The following is a 20,913-nucleotide window of genomic DNA, read 5'->3' on the forward strand; positions in this document are numbered from 1 at the left end:
TCAAAAATCGTAGGCGTCTTTCATATTTGCTTTATTTTAAGCATTGTTTTTTAGAATTCAAAGACAGGAAATGTTTTCTAATATGCTAATTTATTTCACATCTGATTCCTGTAAGTGAAAAAAAACTCATGGAATAACTTGACCTTATCACAAAAGTCATAATTTTCAAAACTAGTTATCTGGTCATAGAAAGAATAGCCACAGTTTCATATCTTGGGGGCAGCGCAGGGGGTTAGAGAGCTTGGAACTGAACATTCCTGGTTTGATTCTTGGCTCCTCCGATCCTTTAGATAGGTGTAGTCTTGTGTTGAGTAAAATACTGAACCTCTAACTGCACCGCTAAGTGGCTGTCAACCATTAATAGTTATGATGGTCTATGATGGTTAATGAAGAGAGGAATTTCCCATCAGCGATTAATAAATAATAAATAAATAAATCATGCTTCATCCTGGTGGAGGGTTAAATTTGCAAATGGTTGCATGGACAGAGCAAGCTCACCAAATGGACCTGGTTGTCTCAGTGTCTGCTCAAGCAAATACATTCTGTTATGGATGAGAAAATTATAAACAAAAAAAGAAAATTCCAAGAAGCATCTATGGAGCAATATGCATTGTTGGCCTGCATGTTAACATCGCCTTAATTTTTTGCACCATTAAGCCATACTTCAGCTGCTGTAAACCATGTCTTTGCATCTTTCAGGCACTGATAAAATGCTGTAGGACCAGCACTGGACAATTTTCCTCTATCATTTGCAACAATTGGATATCTAGCCTTGTCTAACCATTTGCTCTCAATAGTTAGAATAACTATTGATGGGCCAACTGTTAGCTGCAGTTGTCATCATTAGCTAAATTCTATCACCTTTTCAGCATCTTTTGCTCGTGTTTTAAACCTGGACTGTCCACGGCATGTAAACACTGAATACAACATTTCAACCCTTTTTTTTCCTACCTTTATCTTCTTTCACCTTTATGATTTATATTCCATTTCATACCTTTTTGCTTGATTAATTTTTAATAAAATTAATAATTTAATTCTTCTCTAATCCCTAATCTCTCATTAAATTTGATCTTCCCATCTCTTCTCTAGCTATCCTTTCAGTCTAATAGAGTGAGGATTCCCTCTCTCAATATTATTTTTTGTCCTTCTTCAAAGAAAAAACTTTTCCAACCTTTCCCAGTTTTATATCTTTGCAGCACTCCATTTCAAGATATCTCACCCGCCGCCTGTGCTTTGCTCCTCTCAAATTGGGCCCACTGCCACACAGCCTGTAGGTGAGATCACTTGAAATTTTTATAAGCAGCTCTGCTTTCTCTTTCACTCTGCCAGAGCCTTGAAGTTCACACAGCTGACACCAGCAGGTCCATCATTTTGAAAAACAGGCACGCTGACACGCCATTTCACACACTTGTGAATACATACACACATATACTGAACCCATCAGGGCTCATGCTGCCTGTCTATGCCTCATTTTACAGCAGTGGTGTCTTACGTGGTGCTAATGGAAATGCATGGCAGTCAATCACACTTATGCACACGTACACATTGTCTAGCTCCTGTCTCCCATGGCAACATAGTGTTAATGATTATAGCTGTCTTAAGAAGCCATTGAGCTTAAGAAAGTTTACTGCTGGTGCATTAAGTGCTAGGTTATTTTACTGGATGTTTATCTGTGGAAGGGAGATGTTTTGTTCACAATTTTGCATTCAGTGTTTGACACATTTAATCACCTCTATTTATTCATCTGAAAATATGTTAGTCTCACAATATCTTTTTCTCAGGTAATTTGGAAACTGAAGACCGCTGACAAGAAAACAAAAAATAATTGCACATGGTCAGTGAATTTCATAAGCTTGCTTATGACAGTAATTACCTTGAGACAGAAGAGTCACTATGTGGTTTGAAAAATACACAGACATTAGTATTATAATAGCAGCTGCTGTCTTCTTCTCTTCCTTTTGGCTACTCCTGTCAGGGGCCGCCTCAGCAAATCATCTGCCTCCATCAAACCCTATTCTCTGTATCCTCTTCTCTTACACCAGCAAGAACATCATCGCTGGTCTGACTTCTGTCTTGAGGTCTATAATATTCTGAAGAATATTACATAAATTTCATTTAAAATAAATGAACAAGAAACTCAGCAATATCCAACTTTGGTGATATTATCCTATCAGCTTTCAAAGCATTGATGTAATGCGATTTGCTTGAAAAATTCAATATAAATTGTTTGATAGATATATTGGGCAGTGCTTAATGTCAACTGAATAGGACAGTGTTATGTACCAAAAAAAGGTCAAAACCATTTATGTTCTACAGAAATGTATGAGCGACAATCTTATCAGTCTACGTAATCAGGACATTGTACCAGCTTTCAGTTATTAATCTAGGGCATGTAGCGATGGAATAATCCTGTGGTTCCTTGAGCAACAGACTTGTAAAAAATATATATGAATGACAAAGCTCAGACGAATATGTAACAGAAGACAGTTGCTATCACTCAGTACTGTGCTTATATAGAGCGACAAATTCAGAAGTAGCATTACAACTACATACAAGTGCACAGTAATACCCTGCTTGATGTTATGAAATCTGAACGGAATACATACAGGTATGTGTTAATTGTGAGATTAAAAGGGTACTGCTCTCCAAAATTAAGAACAAATAAAAAAATTAAAAAAATGAACAAAAATGTGTGGATTTGATTCAGCCAATGTGATTAATGTGAGATTAATCCCCAGGATGCTCGCTCTGTTGCACCATGGGGACAGCAGCTGTATTCCAAAGGTGGAATAGTCAAGATGGATGACGGGTTCAGAAAAACAAGAGGAGGCAGTGTTGCATCGCTTGCTTACAGGGCTCTGGTCTTTCTTTTCAGCTTCACTAACACTGTTTGTTTATGCGGCCGCAAAGCGGAGATAATTTCCTGCCAAGCTGGCTGACAGGTAGGGCAGTGTTTGAAATTGAGATGACTTGTTAAATCAAGCAGCAGTCGGGCGAGCCGCCACATGCTGCTAGGATGCTTTGCACGGATGTGCTCAGTCGATTAGTGAAGAGACGCAGAAGGCAGACTCTCTAGTTTTATGCAAACCATGATTGTATCCATATACCCATAAGCATGGACACGAGCACAAATGCAAATACACACAATATTAGGCCATTAGATACTATGGTAACATTATTACTTTACCCGATAGGGGACAGTGTATGACATCACAATGTTAAACTTATGTTTCATTCTTCAGTTGAGGAATCACTGCATATTGAGGATTTGATCTGAATGTTGTCCTTGGTATGCTATTTATAATAATAAGTATATGCAACATGCCAGTGAAGGTCATGGTGGTGTCCAGTGCGTATTTGAGAAGCTAAGAAGAAAGAAACCCATTTATTGTCACATTCAGTTATACAAAGAGCATACCATCAGCGAAATTTGATCACTGCATTTAACCCATCATGGATGCTACTGAACAGTGCCAGGGGAGCAGGTAGAGCAGTTCAGTGTCTTGCTCAACAACACTTTGACAGGCTAGAAGGAGCAGGGATTCAGACCAGGAATGTTCAGTTCCATAGTTGACTGCTCAAACCCCCTTCTTTTTGCTATATTTCACTTTGTATGACTAGTAGGGATGCTGCTGGGCATGGAGTCTTCTCTCTGTGTCGGCTTGTTTATAATATTTACTTTGCTCCTTCTTCACCGGACACTTCCACTTCTTTCGAGGGCAATGTTTCTAGCATTTACTTCAGTGGGCACCTTTTTCCTTGGCTCATCAACAAAGCAAATATACGCATTCAGAGGCTTCTTGATAAATGGCCGATCCTTGCTCTGACAGATAATCAACTTTTGACACAATGACGTTTTTTGATCAACTAACTGAGGAAAGTGGAGCTGCTATATTGCCCACAAAATTCATCATTCCAAAAAGATGCAAGTATTGAGCCAAAGGTGGCATCGCTGGTGTACTGTAGTCCAGTGGACCCTCCGCATTTGGGTCATTATAATCAAACACCAGATACAGCAAAGAGCATGTTGGAGAGTTGCATGAAAAGTCAGCTGTAGCATCCAATGGTGTGTCAAACTGGGAGTTGGATGAATATCCTATCTCCCCCAGATCAACGAGTGCAATATGGATGAAATACATTCTTCTTTTGTTTTGTGCAAAAAGCAAACTGAAGGCACTGTCGGAGTTGTTCTAACTATTGAGGTGAGAAACATTCACGTTTTTTGTTTTTTTTTTAAAGTAACTTGTTTTTTTTGGTGTCAGAGGCAAAATAAAACCATGTCAGCCACTTCTTCTTCAGGACTGGATGGCAGAAACTGCCTTGATGACATCATAGCTTTGTCACAGTGATGGGGGAGGACAGTTTTTCAGACTTGCCGTTTAAATCTAAAATGTCACTATCCCTTTTTCCCAGAATCTTGCAGGACACATATTGATGCTCTCGTGGTGTACCTCATTATTCATTTACAATTAAATGAATGGTTATTGATTTTTTTTTTTTATCACCTCTAAAACACCTGTTGTTTTGACATACATTATAGACTAATTATCTAATTAACTTACTTTACATACAATATATGTACTCCGTGGTTTGACATTATAAAAAAGATCTTGTGATACAAAGTCAGCGCAGCAAAAAAAATGCTCAGCACTGTGTCTGTGTGTGATTGGATTCTTGATTTTTTATGGCTAAATACATACATAAATTTGTTTGCTAAAAATAGTAGTGCAAAATTGCATCTCAATCTTTGTGTATAAAAAGGCCTTACAATCATAAAACGATTCTTTATCCTAGAAAAGATTAGCTTTGCCTTCAAGGGGGATTGTCTATTTCTCCAGTCAGTAGTAAGGAACTATATGACAAGGGCAAAAGCTCTCTGATCATGTAAGTTTATATCTATTTCTCTATGTATATACTTGTGTGTCTGTATGGCAATTACTGACATGTTCAATATAGTGTCACTTTTAATCTTCCAGTGTGGAAGGTTTAGATTAGAAATGGCCGTAAGCTGAAGAAATCGGGTTGCATTAGAATATATCAGCATAAATAGCTACATATGCTCTTTCATTATTGAAAATAAGCATCTTCCAGTAATATAGTTTCCCTGTCATGTTCAAATATTCAAATATTTATTTGTGGTTATTTTGATTTGCCAATGAGGGAGAAGAGAATAGGAGACAGAGTAAAACCATTACTCACAGCAATCAGCAGAGTGGGGATTAAAGGTTTGCAAGGAAGCACAAACCACTTCACAAAATAAGATCTAGAAACTCCCCCCCAAAAATGCCTTCAATTTTAAGAACTGCTTGCCAGGCTACATTCCCGGTTAAAATAAGCAAGGTCAGAGGTTGGTTTGTGACAAATATAAAGGCTAGTATGTCGTGGGTTGATATGTGCACAGTATTGTCATTGCTGACAAAAATGTAAGTAATACCAACAATGAAAAATAATGTGACAAACTTAAATGCATTTTGTTAATGGAAATACTTCTGAAACACCTTTTTATTTTTTTAAGCTAATCTTTCAATGCCATTGGTGACATTCCCTGCAAATAACATTTTCATGCCACCTTTGTTTTGCCATCGTAGCGTGAAGGCTGGTGTGTAACATGTTGAAATTACTTCACCTAATGCGAGAGACGCCGATATGTAGCAAAGAGGTAAGCTGAAATTTGTGATCCATGGATCCTATAGCCTGGATTCGCAGAGTACTTTGTTACTTATTTTTTGCATTACCAAGAATATAATGCCAAATTCGTTTTGAACATATTTCCATGCAGCTATTTTCAGAATATGTATGTCCTTTAGTGTCAAAAATATGAGCTTACTTTATACCTTTAGCTGTGTATTGTTTCTATTTTAATAGTCAAATTTTCTGAACCGGACACTTGGATGATAATTCAAAACTTTAATTGTATTATTTGACCTTTTTACAAGTAATTGTTCTTCTTGCACTGGTGTATCATTAATTGCTTGTCTTGCCAAATATTGATAAACAGAAGATCACTATCTATGTACAATCGTTATTGTGGGCAGAGTATGATAACCTAATACTCATCTAAAAACTCAGATCTCAAATTGATCAGTTCTGCCTGGATGCAACAGGAGTGGTAGGATGGCTGGTCACTATCGTATTTGAAATAAATAGATATTTTGAAAAAATAACTCTGCTTTCATATAGTGAAATGAGAAAGCTTTGCAATCAGTTTTGCTATTGTTTTTACAATGACTAATGTTTTAATCAAAAGCAGGACCTTCGCTGCCTTACCTGAGTGATGACACTCTTCAGCTCAGTTCTCTCAACTTCCCATGTTGCCTTTGCCTTTGCAAACTGCTGAGTGAGTTCCTGTGAGCCTTGTCTCTCCTGTCTCAACTCTGCACTAAGGTCCTGCAGGGCCACTTTAAGGTCAGCCAAGGTGCTGCTAACAGCACTCGACTGGACAGAAAGATGGATGGTCAATGAGCCACTTAAAAGCGAACAAACGAGTGGATTTTCTAGAGTATTTGTGTATATCACACTATCTACCTTAATAGTTGGGCTGAATGGCTGTTCCTCTGCTGCACCCCTTTTGTCTGATTGGGAGGCAGGGCAAGTCAGGTTCTCCTCCTCCAATAGAAGGTAAAGATCCTTCAGGCTGTTCATCTTAGGAGAATCAGATTCAACATCAAACATTAACCATATTATCCTCAATTCCAAAGAAAACACACTGTCTTATAAGGTAGATTAGGACAGGTAATAGCCAGCTATGACAGAAAGGAGAGCTTCTTTTACCTCTAAGATGTCCTTCCACTCTGTGTCCTTCTTGCAGCCTAGTCTCCACTGTTTCAGGAAGCAGCGCAGTTTGAGACTGAGCAGCAAAAGGGCCTGTTTTAGGTGTTGAGACTCCTGGACCAAAAGGGTCCTCTCCTGCCCCCACATCTTCTGCTGAAGCTGAGCTTGGAGCCCCAAGCTCTGTAGCTGGAAGTCGCGACAGAGCAGCGCCTTCTGCTGCTCCTGCTGGAGCTGAGATGAGAGATGGTTTCAAGCAAGGAGAAACAGTGAAAACACCAAACAAGCAATCACTGTCCTCGAAGTGTATACGCTAGCTGATGTACATAACTTTGAGTAAGAGTTTCAATTTATTTTTAAATGTCGAAATCGTCAGTCTCATTTTAACATTGAAAATTACTGACCTATGATGAATGATAGTCTTTAGTGTCATAGTTCATGGCACAGGTACAGAGCAACAAAATAGATATCAGTTTTCAACCCATCCAAGAAATATGTAAAGACAGTGACATAATGGGGGAGAACAGGAGCATTGGGAGAAAATTTAGGCAAAAGGGAGAATAAGATGGGGGGTGAGTGGGAGAAAAAATAAAAACTCCCACCTGGGCTCCTGTAGGGGAGGCACAGTGTGGGATTAGTAAAAAAAAAAAAAAAAAAACCCTCAGCACATGGGCAACACAGGGTATATAATATGTGATCAAAACTAGTCTTAAAAGGACTGACCTGGCCTATTCCCTTTGTGGGGTGTCACAAGCAAATTTATCATAATAAACACACAATAAAAAAGAAAAACAAAGAAAGGATGCAAGGATGTGACAAACATCTAGCCTGAGGCCAAAAGCAGTGGTTTGGGGTTTGAGTGTGACCATTTTCTAATCTCTGTATCTTTATAGGATCTGTGTTGTTGGCTGACCTGTCTGACATTGATAGTGATATCTCTCTGAGCCTCCAGCTCCTCATAAATCCCCTCAGAAGACTCCTCCGCCTCACACAGCCTGGCCTCAAGGTCACTGGAAGGGGCAGGCTATGGGAGAAAGGAAGATGGGATGATGGGTTACGCACCAAGAAAACTCAAGGAGTCTGGAAAATTTAAAAGAAAAAACAGGGCAGCGATGGGGAGAGCCCCATGGAAAGATACTTTATTAAGTTAATGAATAAGATCAAGTGTAGAAGCAGTAGATGTACAGAAGTAATTCGGAAAAAAGAAATAGGAGGTGACACACCCCTTAAACAACACCTTAGATGGGTTCTGTTGCTGTATACGGACCACACGCACACAAATGTCACGTCATTGGCCGCTCAGTGAATACAATGCATCGACCATTTTGTGTTCCAGTAATTTCCTTGACTCCATCAACAACGCCCTGGCCCTTTATTACGCTGTACTTGATAGCAGCTCACAGAAATAAGTACTTTGACCTGTGTTCTAAAATTAGATGCAAAAACTGCTCATTAAAATTGCACATTAAAAATTGTAACAATAGCAGCGACAATATTTTAAATGACTTAACCAGATTTCCTGTAATGGCATGATATTGTAGTTCACAAGGGCACTGACCAAATGACCATTTACTTTCTTAAAGCATCCATGAAATATCTCACGAGATTTAAAATTTAAATTCTCCTTACTCTCATTAGAAAAATAAGTTAATTTACTCGTTAATCTGGTATTTTCTTCACATTTTTCAGGTTAAACATTGAGGTAGTGTGTGCATAACATTGCTGGATGCCATGTGATTCAATGCCTGGACTATGCATATTATAGCCGTGAGTTAACCTCAATGTGGACTGAAATTTGAGGAGGCTGGGTTACAAAGCACGGGGGTTACATTTACCAGCTATTGAGCACATTTTCAATTTGTATCTGACTCAAGAGTTAGAACCAACAACTACTGATTCAGATAAATTGACTCCACATGAATGCAGGGGATTAAAAAATATCATTCAGTTTACCTGATTTGGTGGAGCACTGGTTAAAACATGCCATATATCTGGAAGAGATCCTGATTGCTGGGAATACACATTATAGTGATTTACTAATCTTTTACATCCAGCAGATCAGCCTCTAATGCAAAGAATTATTTACATAATCTCAAATAAACATTTCAGTACGGTAATCAACAGATGTACTATCTACCTAATGCTGTACTGCTATGTGAAGACTTTATTAACTTCTTCCCATGTCTTTGCAACATTCCTGCACATCAAAAACAGTTGCATTTCTGACAAGTCGGTTAACCAAATGCTTTCTTGCTATTTTCGTCCTCTTCTTTTCCCCTAGCCTCCCGTTCCTATTCATCCCCTGAATAAAGCTGCAGATATGCGTGGCCTTGGTTTCCATGGAGACATGCTAGCAAAAGGTCAAGCAACAAAGGTCTTTTCTTCCTGTCGTTACCCCAGCTGATAGGGAAGTCACTGCTCATGTTTGTTTACCTAGCAGTGTTGTTGTCATGAGTAACCACCACAGTATCACACCAGGTACCGCTAGATGGGTATGCATGCAAAATAACCTTAAGGTGACCTTAGCGGGGCTACAAAATATTGTGTTTAGACACAAAATACATGAGATACACAATGGATATCTTATTGGATATCTCTTTTGGAGTCTATACTAATGGTCTGAATGATAGCGAGTAATGTAAAACGAATATTAATCGGATCATTTGGTTTGATTTGTTGTCATGGAAATCACTTTCATCATAACTATCTTTAAAAGGACAGATGTTACTACAGCCAATATATGCGCACACACACACCCACCCACCCACACACACACACACCCACACACACAAAACACAATTTTTTATGTGCTACCTGCAACCATACATATCTCAAATATTTGTAACGTATAACGTAATATTTGCACACTAGGCACCCTGGGAACATATGCAAATTAGCAACGAAACAGTTCTACAACAAACCAGCAACAAAATAGTTCTACAAACATAGTTTTCATTTGTTTGTTTATTCTAAATGACGTGACTCACATTGACTGAACATTGTCTTACTGCACAGACATTGCAGCAGAAACATCTTTCGTTCTGTTCTCCGTTCTCTATTTACTAATATGTGCAACAAACATTTAAGGAAGCCAAAATGCTAACTTAGGTTAGTGCCATCTGTGTATCTGTGTGGGAGGGGGGTTGGGATGCGTGAATAATGGTGAGCAGCTTACCTGCGCATCATCTGTCTCAATGTCTTCCTGCTGCAGCTGCTTGGGGTTCTCAGAAAGGCTGTTCTCTGTGTCTCTTTTGACCTCTGGTGATGACTGGTCCCTAAAATCAGGCTGCTGAATTCATGCATGGTCAAGTTAATGAAGAAAAGGAAAAAGAAACATACAAAAAAAAAAAAAAATTACAGAGAGAGGGACATGATAGACATGAAAGAAAAACAAACAAGATAACAATAAAAAAAATAATATATGCGACAACACAAAAACAAAAATAATTTATGGATCTCACAAGACAAAGAAAAGGATGTACAAGAAGAAGAGCTTGGTCAGAGAGGAGTAAGAGAGTGTAGAGAAAAGAAAGAAAAGGAGAATTGAGGGAAGAATGAATGGCTGAGGGGAAGGAGAGGAAAAGGGCACAGAGTAGAGTTGGGGGAATGGCGAGGAGAGCAAATGGGCCATGAGAAAGAAAGGAGGGAAGGGAGAGAGGGAGGAGAGGATATAAGTCGAACAGGAGGACAAGAGAAGGAATTAGGCAGTTAGGATGAAAAATGATACATAGGGAGCAGCAGAAATGAGTGCAGTTGGGGAAGGAAGGCCAAGAGGAAGGAGATTGAGGAAGAGGGGTAATGAGGGAAGAAAGTGGATGTGAGGTGTGCATCAAGCACGAGTAAGAGAAGCAAGAAAAGACGTTATGAAGATGAGATGCGAACGGGGAAAGAGAAGTGCAGAAACCCATTGGTTATGGTGCCCATGCAAAGAAGAGGAATGAGGAAGGGACAAAGGAAGAGGAGAAAGGGGAGGCAGTGGGAGGAGAATGTAGGGCTGTTGGGATTCAGAGCTGGCTGTCAAATGGAGTCTAAACACGTAAACAGAGTTTAATCTCTTACAATGAGTGCCTGAAAATATATGTCTCTATCATGGTTTTTTTTTAATTTCAACTTGATGTAAAAAATTGTGAATTCTCATGAGAAAACTTTTGTGAAAATTTTATCTCTCTATTGAATTAAGTTATATGAAACACTATGTCATTAAAAATATTAGTACTGCTTGTAGTAAAAACAGAGGCAGTAGAAGTGCAGCTAAACAACGTAAAATAACTTTTTTAACCAAAAATATCTTTTCTCTTTTTCACACAGATTTTTGAGATTGCAAAAACAAACTTAATATATTTTTCCACAGGCTGAGGAGAAAATGTAAAATATTACTGATTGTGGTGACGACTTTATGGCCGTTATCAGTCCCTTCTGACCCAGTGAAAATAAAATGGCCAAATCCCTCAGTGTTACAATCCTTGACCTATAAATCAGCGGTCGGGAACCTATGGCTGGCGAGCCATATAAGGCTCTTCTGGTGACGGCATATTGATGGCTCCAGACAATTTGGATTTGAAAAGTAAAAATCAGTTTGGAACTGATTTTTAAATACTTATGAAATTTCTTCATAATACGTTTTAAAGTAAAGTCATTTTAAAGTAAACAGAAACTAGTTTGAAGATAAATTTCATGTGTCACCCGTCAGTCGGTTCGGGAACCATTGGCTTCCGAGCACGTCCGGGTCATTGTAAAGGTGAAGAAATTAGTTTTATCAGATAGCCAACTAGTTTATCCGTGTCAGCCCTCATAACGGAAAAGATGGCGCAAAGAAAAAATACGATGATTACCATGCATTCCAGGTTGCATGGACAGAGGAATTTGCATTTGTGGAGAGAGCAGGATCTGCGGTATTTCTAATATGCTATGATAAAAGTGCATTGATGAAACAGTCAAATATAAAACGGCACTTCGAACAAATCCATGCAGCGCCAGAGGTCGCATTAAAAGTAAGACCTATTTAATTCACTATACAGCTCTTGATGAAATATATTTAGAAATATTTGGCTTTTATGGCTCTCCCAGTCAAAAAGGTTCCCGACCCCTGCTTAGATTGACAGCAATTGGAATAAGAAGCTCATGTAAGACCTTCACTTCAAAGGCATTTTTTTTAATAATAATAATAATAATAATAATAAAAAAGAATGGTGCTGAAATATGAAAGTATTTCAATCATGCATTATGTGTAATTGTATTATGGATAAAAATTCATCAGAATCACAACATATTGATAGGCATATACAGTGCTGTTTGAATCAACCATAACTTGTGTTCAACACCTGTGGCCGTAGTTAACTTGATATAAATAACACAGCCGAGGGGAGGGGTGGTCCTGCACATGTACCATTATCACGCAATACTTTTCGAGGATGTTTTAGCTTTGTGTTGACGGCAATTGGAATTACGATTAAATTAATAAAAAGGACAGATGTCTTTGAGGTGATTACTGGAAACGTCTGAGTATAAAAGTAATTAAATTAAAAAAAAAAAAAACTTATTTATTCTATATATCATAATTTAACAATTAACTCATATTTATCTAGATACAAATAAACATTGTAATGAAAAAAAATCCAAGTCGATTTGTATGTATTTACATGAATGTGAATGACGTCTTTATTTGGCTTGATAAATGTAATATAAGAGACTCCATTTGAGGCAAACAGCATCATGCAGACAAAATGGAGGGTTATGTTGGCAGCTCAAATCCAAATTTTGATGCATCTTTATAGCATAAGTTATTTAAAGAACATTATACCTTTTCTTTTTTGTTAAATCCTGTTGATTCAGAGTCATTTACCTGATTGTAATCTGTTAAACCTTAACCTAATTTTCTGATTGAAGTATGCTGGGTGCTCTTGTTCAGATTTGAGCATGGTCAATGAATACATACTTCAGCTTATGGAGAAAATAAAGCAGCCTGTCCTGATGGGTTTGGGAGTGTTTGACTATTGTTTCACTCTTATAGCTAACACATAATAGGAGTAGAATTACAAATAGCTGGAAAAAATATTCAAAATGTAAAAGATAAAAATAAGGAGAAAATTATAGACATAAGAATGAAAAGTGTGGGATTGTTGTACTTTACCTTCTCGTCTGCAGCCTTCAGTCTATCCTCCTCTTCTCCCGTGTTTTGAAAGGAGGTGCAGGATGAGGTCAAGGGTAGGGCCCTCTCATTTGCAGAGGGTTTACCCAGGCTGTCTACATTCTCTAAAAAGGCCTGCAGCTGGCTGTGCAGAGCGTGGAGCCTGCTGGTCAAAGCCCCTACCAGAGGCCTGTCTGCTACATCAGAGAGCTCTGAAATCTAAAGGAAACATGAACGGAAGAATACGTCTCACAGTCAGCCTTCACTGTCTGACTAATGGAATAGCTCATGCTGATAGCTGATAAGCATTAGCTTGAAGGTACAAGAAAAAAAAACACTTGTTTGTCACTCAGTCTCCTCTGTCCTGCTGAAATGGAACCGTTGTCTTATTTAAGTCCTATTGAAAAATATAAATCTAAATTCTGCAATAAGCCGGAATAATATAATCGGCCTCCCTCATTTGTATCTGAACTGGTGTATATGTTGGTCAATATAAACAATTTACTACATATCTTTTTAAGAGATCTGATCAATGTGTTACAGTATATTCCCAGTGTGGTTTAGACATTTATATTTGGTTGAATCTGGGTTCTGAATTGTATGTCAGGATATCTTTGATTTAGACAGTGACAATTACACTGATATCGTGTTGTTGCCAGGTAATGAACACACACATTGACCAATTTGACCTGACCTTCTTGATACGTTTTGAGTCCGAATAATATTTCTTCACTTTTTGTGCTGCTGGTTCTTACAGGCAATGTAACAGTATGATCTGTTGATCTGTCAGCATGTGATTAATTATTAACCAACACATTGACGTGACTTTTTGTCTTCACATTACTGATGTGAGTTTATCTCTCAGCTCCAGACGGAATCTGTGCCAGTGAAGGTATAGGACTCTGTCAGAGCTTTACATATAATATGGTGTATGTTTATTTTAGTATGGGTCTCTCCACATCTTGACTCCGGATTCATTTATATTGCAAAATGATCCATCTCATAGGTTTAAAAAGGACAGGAGTAAGTCTGAAAACTATACCTGGCTATTCGGCTGAGGTTTCTCCAGGTCACAAGACTCTGCAGCCTCATTGCTGCAGACCTTGTGATAGAGAGATTGGGAGGGAGAGAGGCAGTTGGACTCAGGAGAGGTCAGAAGCTGTATTGCTGTGGAAACCAGGCGAGCCTGGTCCCTCATAGCCAGCAAGGCATTGTGGTCCTTCAATCCCAGGTACCCGAGTGGGGTTTTTGCATCAGCATTGTCCTCAATGTTGTTTTTCTGTTCCTTGATCTCCAGAGTGTCATTCTCACCACCGACAGGCTCCTTACGATGAGGTGGACTGATGGTGGAAGCAGGACAGATAAGGAAAAGCAACATTACTTTTTTTACTTTTGGGCATCAGGGTAAATAGACCTTGAATTTGACAAGATTGATAACTGACTTAATTTGTATAACTGTCCTGGAAATAACGTTATGTTTTACCTTATCACATATTTTTTAGTTCAACCTTGATTCTTTTAATTCATTGATGCAACAATTTTCCACATTGACAAAAAAAGTGTACCAGTAGATGCAAACATTCATATAATAGTCATGAGCTCTATGTATATCTTCAATGAAGACGTATAAAATTATCAAATTTAATATCTTGCAAAACCTATTAGTATTTAGATAAGATTTTACAATAACTGAGTTTGCAAAATGAATTTCTTGATTTCATTTAGATATTTAGATAACATGCATGTTGAGTTATTGCTGAAAGTGTCTTTAGGAGATACCCAAACTTTATAACATATTTCCTAATCTTGAAAAGGGTGACTTAAAGGTTTGAATGGTACGATACCTGGTAGGGAGGCATTCAGCGGAGTCTCCAGCCTCTGCATCTGTCTCTAGAGCCAGGCGTAAAGAGGAGGAGGATAAGGAGGAAGGCGAATGGTAGGAGGCAAGATCACAACGCTGCAAATTGGACAGCAACACTCTGTTCTCGTACTGCAACTTTTTCACTTTTCCACTCAGTTCTCCAATTTGAAGCTTTGCTACTCTGAGTTCGTCCTCCTGCGGGTGAACATCTGTACTGATTAGCACTGCTCCTTCCTGTATAGAGGCCACCTGGCTGTCGTTGAGCAGCCCATCCGTCAGCGACGTGAGTGACGTAGATGACAGGGTGGATGAGGGTGGCGGGAATTCCGATTTATAGCGGTTAATTTCATTCATCAGGAGTTTATTCTGTTCTTCCATCTCAATCAGAGACCTCCTCAGTAACTCTGCCTCCTCTTCCACAAACTGGAGGTGTCTCTGGAGCTCCATTATGTTTTCAGATGAAGTTCCACCCCCGAGAACAATTCCTCCGCCTCCTTGGCCAAGTCCTGCCCCCAGACCACTGCCAACACCGATAAGCTCTTGAGGACCGTCTAAAGAAAGGAAATGATTTGGGGTTAAGCAGTCGTTGCAAATTATAGTCCAATGCAAAGAATGAGGTAAGTTTTAAACTTGCTAAAGTTGGAAATTTGTCATTTATCATATCATAAATGCACCAAACATTTTCTAGACTTGACACACGGACAAACTGGCATTTCAATAATATTCAAAAAAAAAAAAAGTGCACACATCTCCAATTTATTCTCTGTTCTGGATTTATTTGGTTTCAGCTTTATTTCCCTTAAACCTATTAAAGCCAGTATCAATTGACCAATAAACTGAGAATGTATTTGAATGTAATTTGATTAAAGGAATCACTATGAGTTTTTATTTAAGATTTTGAAGCAAAGGAATGTTTGAAAACCACCTTGTGGCCCCTTCATATCATCCATCTCAGCCCGCAGTCCCCTGTTCTCCACCTCCAGCTCTACAATGCGTCGACTCAGCAGATTGGCCTCCTCTTCCACTAACTTCAAGTGTACTCTGACTTCTGCCTCCCTAGCATGTGGGGAGTCAGCAACCTGGTAGGAAATAGACAAAAAAAAGATTACTTTCTTTCTGTCTCACCTCTGACTCTATCCTATTGTTTTACAAAATTTCAAGTATTGCCAGGCAAGGATATTTAATGGGAAATCTGCAAAGACATACCTCCTCAACAGTGATGGAAGCGTCAATGTCTCCATACAGGGATCTATATTTGGACAATTCCTCCTTCATAGCTTCACTGTCTTTCACCAGCTTGGACAGTTTCTTGCACATCAGGGCAGATTCCTCTTTGGCAAAGTGGAGCTGACATTTCAGATCTGAATTGTCCTCCTGCAGTGATGGGAGAGAGAGTGAAGAAAGCATAGCGGTAAAGTATCATGCAAACCTGTTTTTGCAGCAGCTTAATAAATCCATGACAATTGCTGCGTGACTTATTTCTTGTTCAAGTGACTAATGTTTAAAATCCTGACAATATGACAGATTTAGTGCTTGAATCATGACAAAATAACCAGGTGGAGGATGACACTGCCCTTCATGTGCGATGACCAATCACTTATTTACCGGTAATTGCAGAATAAGGTTTTATGCCCTTGTCTTAACTGCATCAGTATCATGAGGTAACAAAGTTATGTGAAGCACTGACTGGGGATACATCAAGGTGGCTATTAACAGGATGATTTCATCCTCCTGCCCATGCATCTGTGTTGAATTGTTTTTTCCTCTTTCCTCTTTTATTTGTTAGTTACTTTCCACATGTATGGAGTCTGTTCTTTTTTGATGGTAAGTCTCCAGTGTGATCCCAAGTGAGTATTTCGTCATGTCTGCTTTCACTACCAGCGGCTTGTTGTTGGACTTCTGCCTTACTTATATCTAATCCTGTAAACTCAGTCATGTAACTACACACTATATATATATATATATATATATATATATATGCAAACCACAACAGGCACTTTAGTTAATTATGAGAAAAATATCACATGTGCATAGAAACTGACAGGGTCAGAAAAAGATATATATTTAGACCAAAGGATGCCAAAAACTTGGATGATGTGATAATTAGTTGCTTATTTTCTGGTTTGTATGTTCGGCAAGACCATGTATTTTTCAAGATACTGCATTCTGAATATTTATTCATAATGATTAATATCGCAAACCGTTTCAGTAATCTCTATCATCTGGGATGAAATAGCTTTTATTAAATTTGCAAACAGTCTCGAATTGGAAAAAAACAGGACAAAGCTCTATCTGACTAACTCACGGCTTAAAGCAACCAAATGATTAGGTTGATGTCATGCTACGGTCTTTCCTCAAGAGGTTTTTACAAAGAACAAATAGCAGAGAAAATCCAGCAAAACACACACTTGCGGTTTGCGTCTGACATCATCTGGAATCTAAACTGAATGGTTTGGGGGTAAAACAAAACAAATTGACAGATGAAGCAGCTATTGGCGTCTTGAGTGGAAAGCTCTACATCGTCTATAATTTATGTTTCTATTTAAAGACAACCTATGTCATTTTTTGTATAACAGCCACTAATATCATTACTAACAATTATGGGTTCATGACAAATGGTGTAGTACAGTTGAACATCAGCTATGGAACCAAATGTATGATTTGATATGTCGTATCATTTAAAATTGGCATACCTGCGTGTTTTTTTTTTAATACTTTAATACTTGAAATTAAATACTTCCATTCAGATGAACAGACAGGAAGTCATGTCTGCTTAGAAGTAGGAGTACATGGTTCAGTGAAACCACTTTCTGGCTTCCAGAGGTAAAGGGGTTGGCATTCTAAGAAATAATTTGGCATATAAATCATTGTTTCAATACTATCTCTACAGATTGTATTTCTTTTTTTTTGGTTAGCTCACAAATGAGTTAGTAATTTATTAGTGAGGTTTAGAGTGGCTATTGTGTGCATCTTTTCTTTTTACTTGAAACAAAAACATGATGACATGCTAATATCAGAATTGATTTGCTTTTCAGACTTATAAAAACGCTCATAATGTCAAAGGATTTTCTGTGCTAAAAGTTATCATAATCTCTAAAGCTCCATGAAGAGGCGAAGAATGAATATGCTTATCCTGATACAGGCGTTGTGTGACATCCACAACACAAAGATTATGAAAATGGAAGTAGTGCATGGCTCTCTTTCTCTCATCTCTAACTCGACTATGACTGGTTGTGCCCTGAGCTGAACCTCTACGCTCATTCTTCTTGAGCAGCTATGAGACTGTTTGTTTTACGGCAGGTGGAGGGTTTCCAACCACATTAAGCAAGATGTGGGCAGCGAATTCACAGCCATTTATGGTGTGTGTCTTGGACAGGAAGCCTTTTTTCGTGTTAACAGCCAATCGGGGAATCACCTACGTTACATACACTTTCTGTCCAGACATGTTAATCCTCTGAATTTTGGCTACTGAAGATCATATACTAACAGCATAACTCTTTTGAATAAAGAGGGGAAAAAATGATTTTTTAAAGCTGACACCTGGAAAGTGAAGCTTAGAGGGAAACTTTGTCTTGGAAGGAAAGAAATAGGCTAAATGATGCATGGGTAGATGGAAAGTATTATGTTAAGGCCTGATCTAAGATAAGCTAAGCATACAGGTTATATCAAGAATTAACATGTGCAGAGCGAGAAGAAGAACAGAGCAAAGAGAGACAGGGTGTGATAGAGACAAGAACTGCTGATACATGTATTCAAGCTGCACTTTGCTTGTTCGGACAAATAAGAGCATGATCCCAGGGGAAATGGCACACAAGAAATACACAGAAAGCACAACACAGTCAAATAGTCAGTCAGTCATAAAACATTCAAAATTTCCAACATTCTACATAAAAATAGATAAAGTAACAAGTGAGTAACTGATATTAGCCTAAAAAGATTCTAGCTCAAATAATAAGACTGATGATTAATTCATTAATGTTTTACAAGATCTCCTTTTATCTAATCAAACTTGAATACATGTGAAAGGCTGTTTAAAAGTTAAACTGCCCTTTGAAGTGGAAGTCCTTCTGTTAATCTCACCTTAAACTTTTCTTTTTTTGTTGGATGTCTCTTTATATATCTGCTTTCTTTATATATCTGCTTTCAGACTTGTTATACTTCCAGCATGGATACTGTAGGATTCTATACATAATGGATTTGCAGTTCTGGACTGGGTCACATTCTTGTGTTGTGTGTATTAGATCACTTTCTCCTTGTGGGTTCAAGTATTCTAAGATTTCTTTTTTTGAATGTGTACTTTTACTCAGTTGCTGAAAAACCTACAGCTGAGTGTGTGTGTGTATGTGTGTGTACATGTACACCCATATTTGAGATATGTTTGGTTGCAGGTAGTACATAAAAAAAAAAAGTTTTTGTATGTGTGTGTGTGTGTGTGTGTGTTACCTGAGCGACAAGCTTCTTGTCTGGTTTGCTGCCGGGTCTTGCCCCTCTTTTTTTCTGAGAGTTCTGCAATGAATGGACATAGATGGTTTCATTAGCAAAACATGACACTCCATCACATATTTTAATAAAATGAAATGTCTTTAGTTATAATAACTAGCTGTTATTGGATTTCCAGGGAAGTAGAAATCCATAATTTATTTTATGCCCAGCTTCTGAATTTTGTAGAAAAGAGAATGTTTTATCAATTGCCTCAAAACTATTTTTCTCTTTTCAACCGAGCTGTAGTTTTACAGTATTGATAAACTATGCAAAAAATGAGTTGATGACTGTGAATGTGTTGTATGTTAATTTAACATTTAGCACAATATGGGACCCAAACACACCCCACCAGGGTGAATTTAACATGCCATAGCTCCAATAGACACTTAGCTCCATTTGTCACTGCTGCAGTGAGGTTGATCCTCTCCATGACTATTTTAATTATAATAATGATTTTGCTAAAAGCACAGAGTAAACCGTATTGTGCCCTTACGTCACTATAAAGCAACACAGATATAGATGTAGTGAGAGAGGGTCACCAAGGAAAGCTGCAGTAGTAGAAGACATAGGAATAACTTATAAAGCTGATCACATGAACAAAATGCTGGGTTAAACTTCTGGTAACTGGACAGCTCATAGGATTCAATGTGCGCCATTGAATCCGCGCGCACACACACACACACACACACACACACACACACACACACACACACACACACACACACACACACACACACACACACACACACACACACACACACACACACACACACACACACACACACACACACACACACACACACACACACACACACACACACACACACACACACACACACCTCATCCAATTGTCTGCCAAGTACAGGATCCTCTCATAAATCATTAGTCCTCGATGTGGAAGGAACACACACACACAAACAGACAATCTGACATATAGATGAACTTACACGTGTGTGTGTGTGTACAAAAAGGCAGACACTGCAGCAGTAGTTGTCAGGCTTATTTGACTGAGTCTGTATCCATGGAAACAAGGGACTTTGTGAAATCAAGGGAAGCGAAAAAAAAGCAAGAGGCAGAAAATTGTAAAATAATGAATGGTATGATATATTTAAAAATCTAAATACTCTTCCTCTAAATTAAACTGTTTTTGAAGTGTGTAGTTCTGTTAAAACACTTTCCACCTGAGCTCTGAAGGAATTGGTTGGCAGCATTATTATCTTGTCAGCAAGTTGCTCGATTTTCTTCTCCCAGGTCTTCCAACCCCAGCGCTGTTGCTTTTCCCTGTCTGTCACCTATCATAATTATTCTCCCTTTTCCTGTCTTTTCTCCCTTCTCATTATGCCATCCCTGATAGATTTTTCTCCAACCGATTTTATCCCTGTGTTCCTTGCTCCCTTTTCCCTTTTGCCTTCAAAATTCACGTTGGGTCCAGTTTATCTGGGTGCAAAACAGTCTATCAATGGCTCGTAACTCACTGATCATTGTGCCTGCCCAGTAATGGAACCATTGATTCTGGCATACTGCTGAGCATGTCGAAATTATGGGATCAGACGTTCAGTTCGGCACAGCGCTACTCGGTTGAACGGGTCGGGTGTTGGAAAAGTAAATCAATTAAGTCATATAAGACTCATGAGAGAAACCTCATGACAATGTAAATCAGGCTCTTTTGCAAGTG

At 38.4% G+C, this 20,913-nt stretch overlaps 1 protein-coding gene across 2 annotated transcripts in view; it reads right to left on the bottom strand.

Annotated features, from left to right (window-relative positions):
- mtcl2 (microtubule crosslinking factor 2) overlaps positions 1-20,913 on the bottom strand; it is an 83,940-nt gene that overhangs the window by 12,092 nt on the left and 50,935 nt on the right. Inside the window, exons 5-15 of one of the 2 annotated variants that reach the window (XM_086159371.1) lie at positions 19,200-19,262; positions 15,963-16,130; positions 15,682-15,835; positions 14,740-15,307; positions 13,938-14,235; positions 12,899-13,114; positions 9,944-10,054; positions 7,682-7,792; positions 6,772-7,002; positions 6,526-6,642; positions 6,268-6,435 (exon numbers count right to left, since the gene is read on the bottom strand). In XM_086159371.1, the coding sequence (XP_086015497.1) occupies positions 6,268-6,435; positions 6,526-6,642; positions 6,772-7,002; positions 7,682-7,792; positions 9,944-10,054; positions 12,899-13,114; positions 13,938-14,235; positions 14,740-15,307; positions 15,682-15,835; positions 15,963-16,130; positions 19,200-19,262 (2,205 nt within the window). Of the gene's footprint in view, positions 1-6,267; positions 6,436-6,525; positions 6,643-6,771; positions 7,003-7,681; positions 7,793-9,943; positions 10,058-12,898; positions 13,115-13,937; positions 14,236-14,739; positions 15,308-15,681; positions 15,836-15,962; positions 16,131-19,199; positions 19,263-20,913 lie in introns of both variants that reach the window. The other variant, XM_086159370.1, reaches the window with a different exon arrangement.

Source organism: Fistularia commersonii, chromosome 14 (assembly GCF_037954325.1).
Source record: "Fistularia commersonii isolate RoL2024-O1a breed Wild chromosome 14, RoL_Fcom_v1.0, whole genome shotgun sequence".
Lineage (NCBI taxonomy): Eukaryota > Metazoa > Chordata > Actinopteri > Syngnathiformes > Fistulariidae > Fistularia > Fistularia commersonii.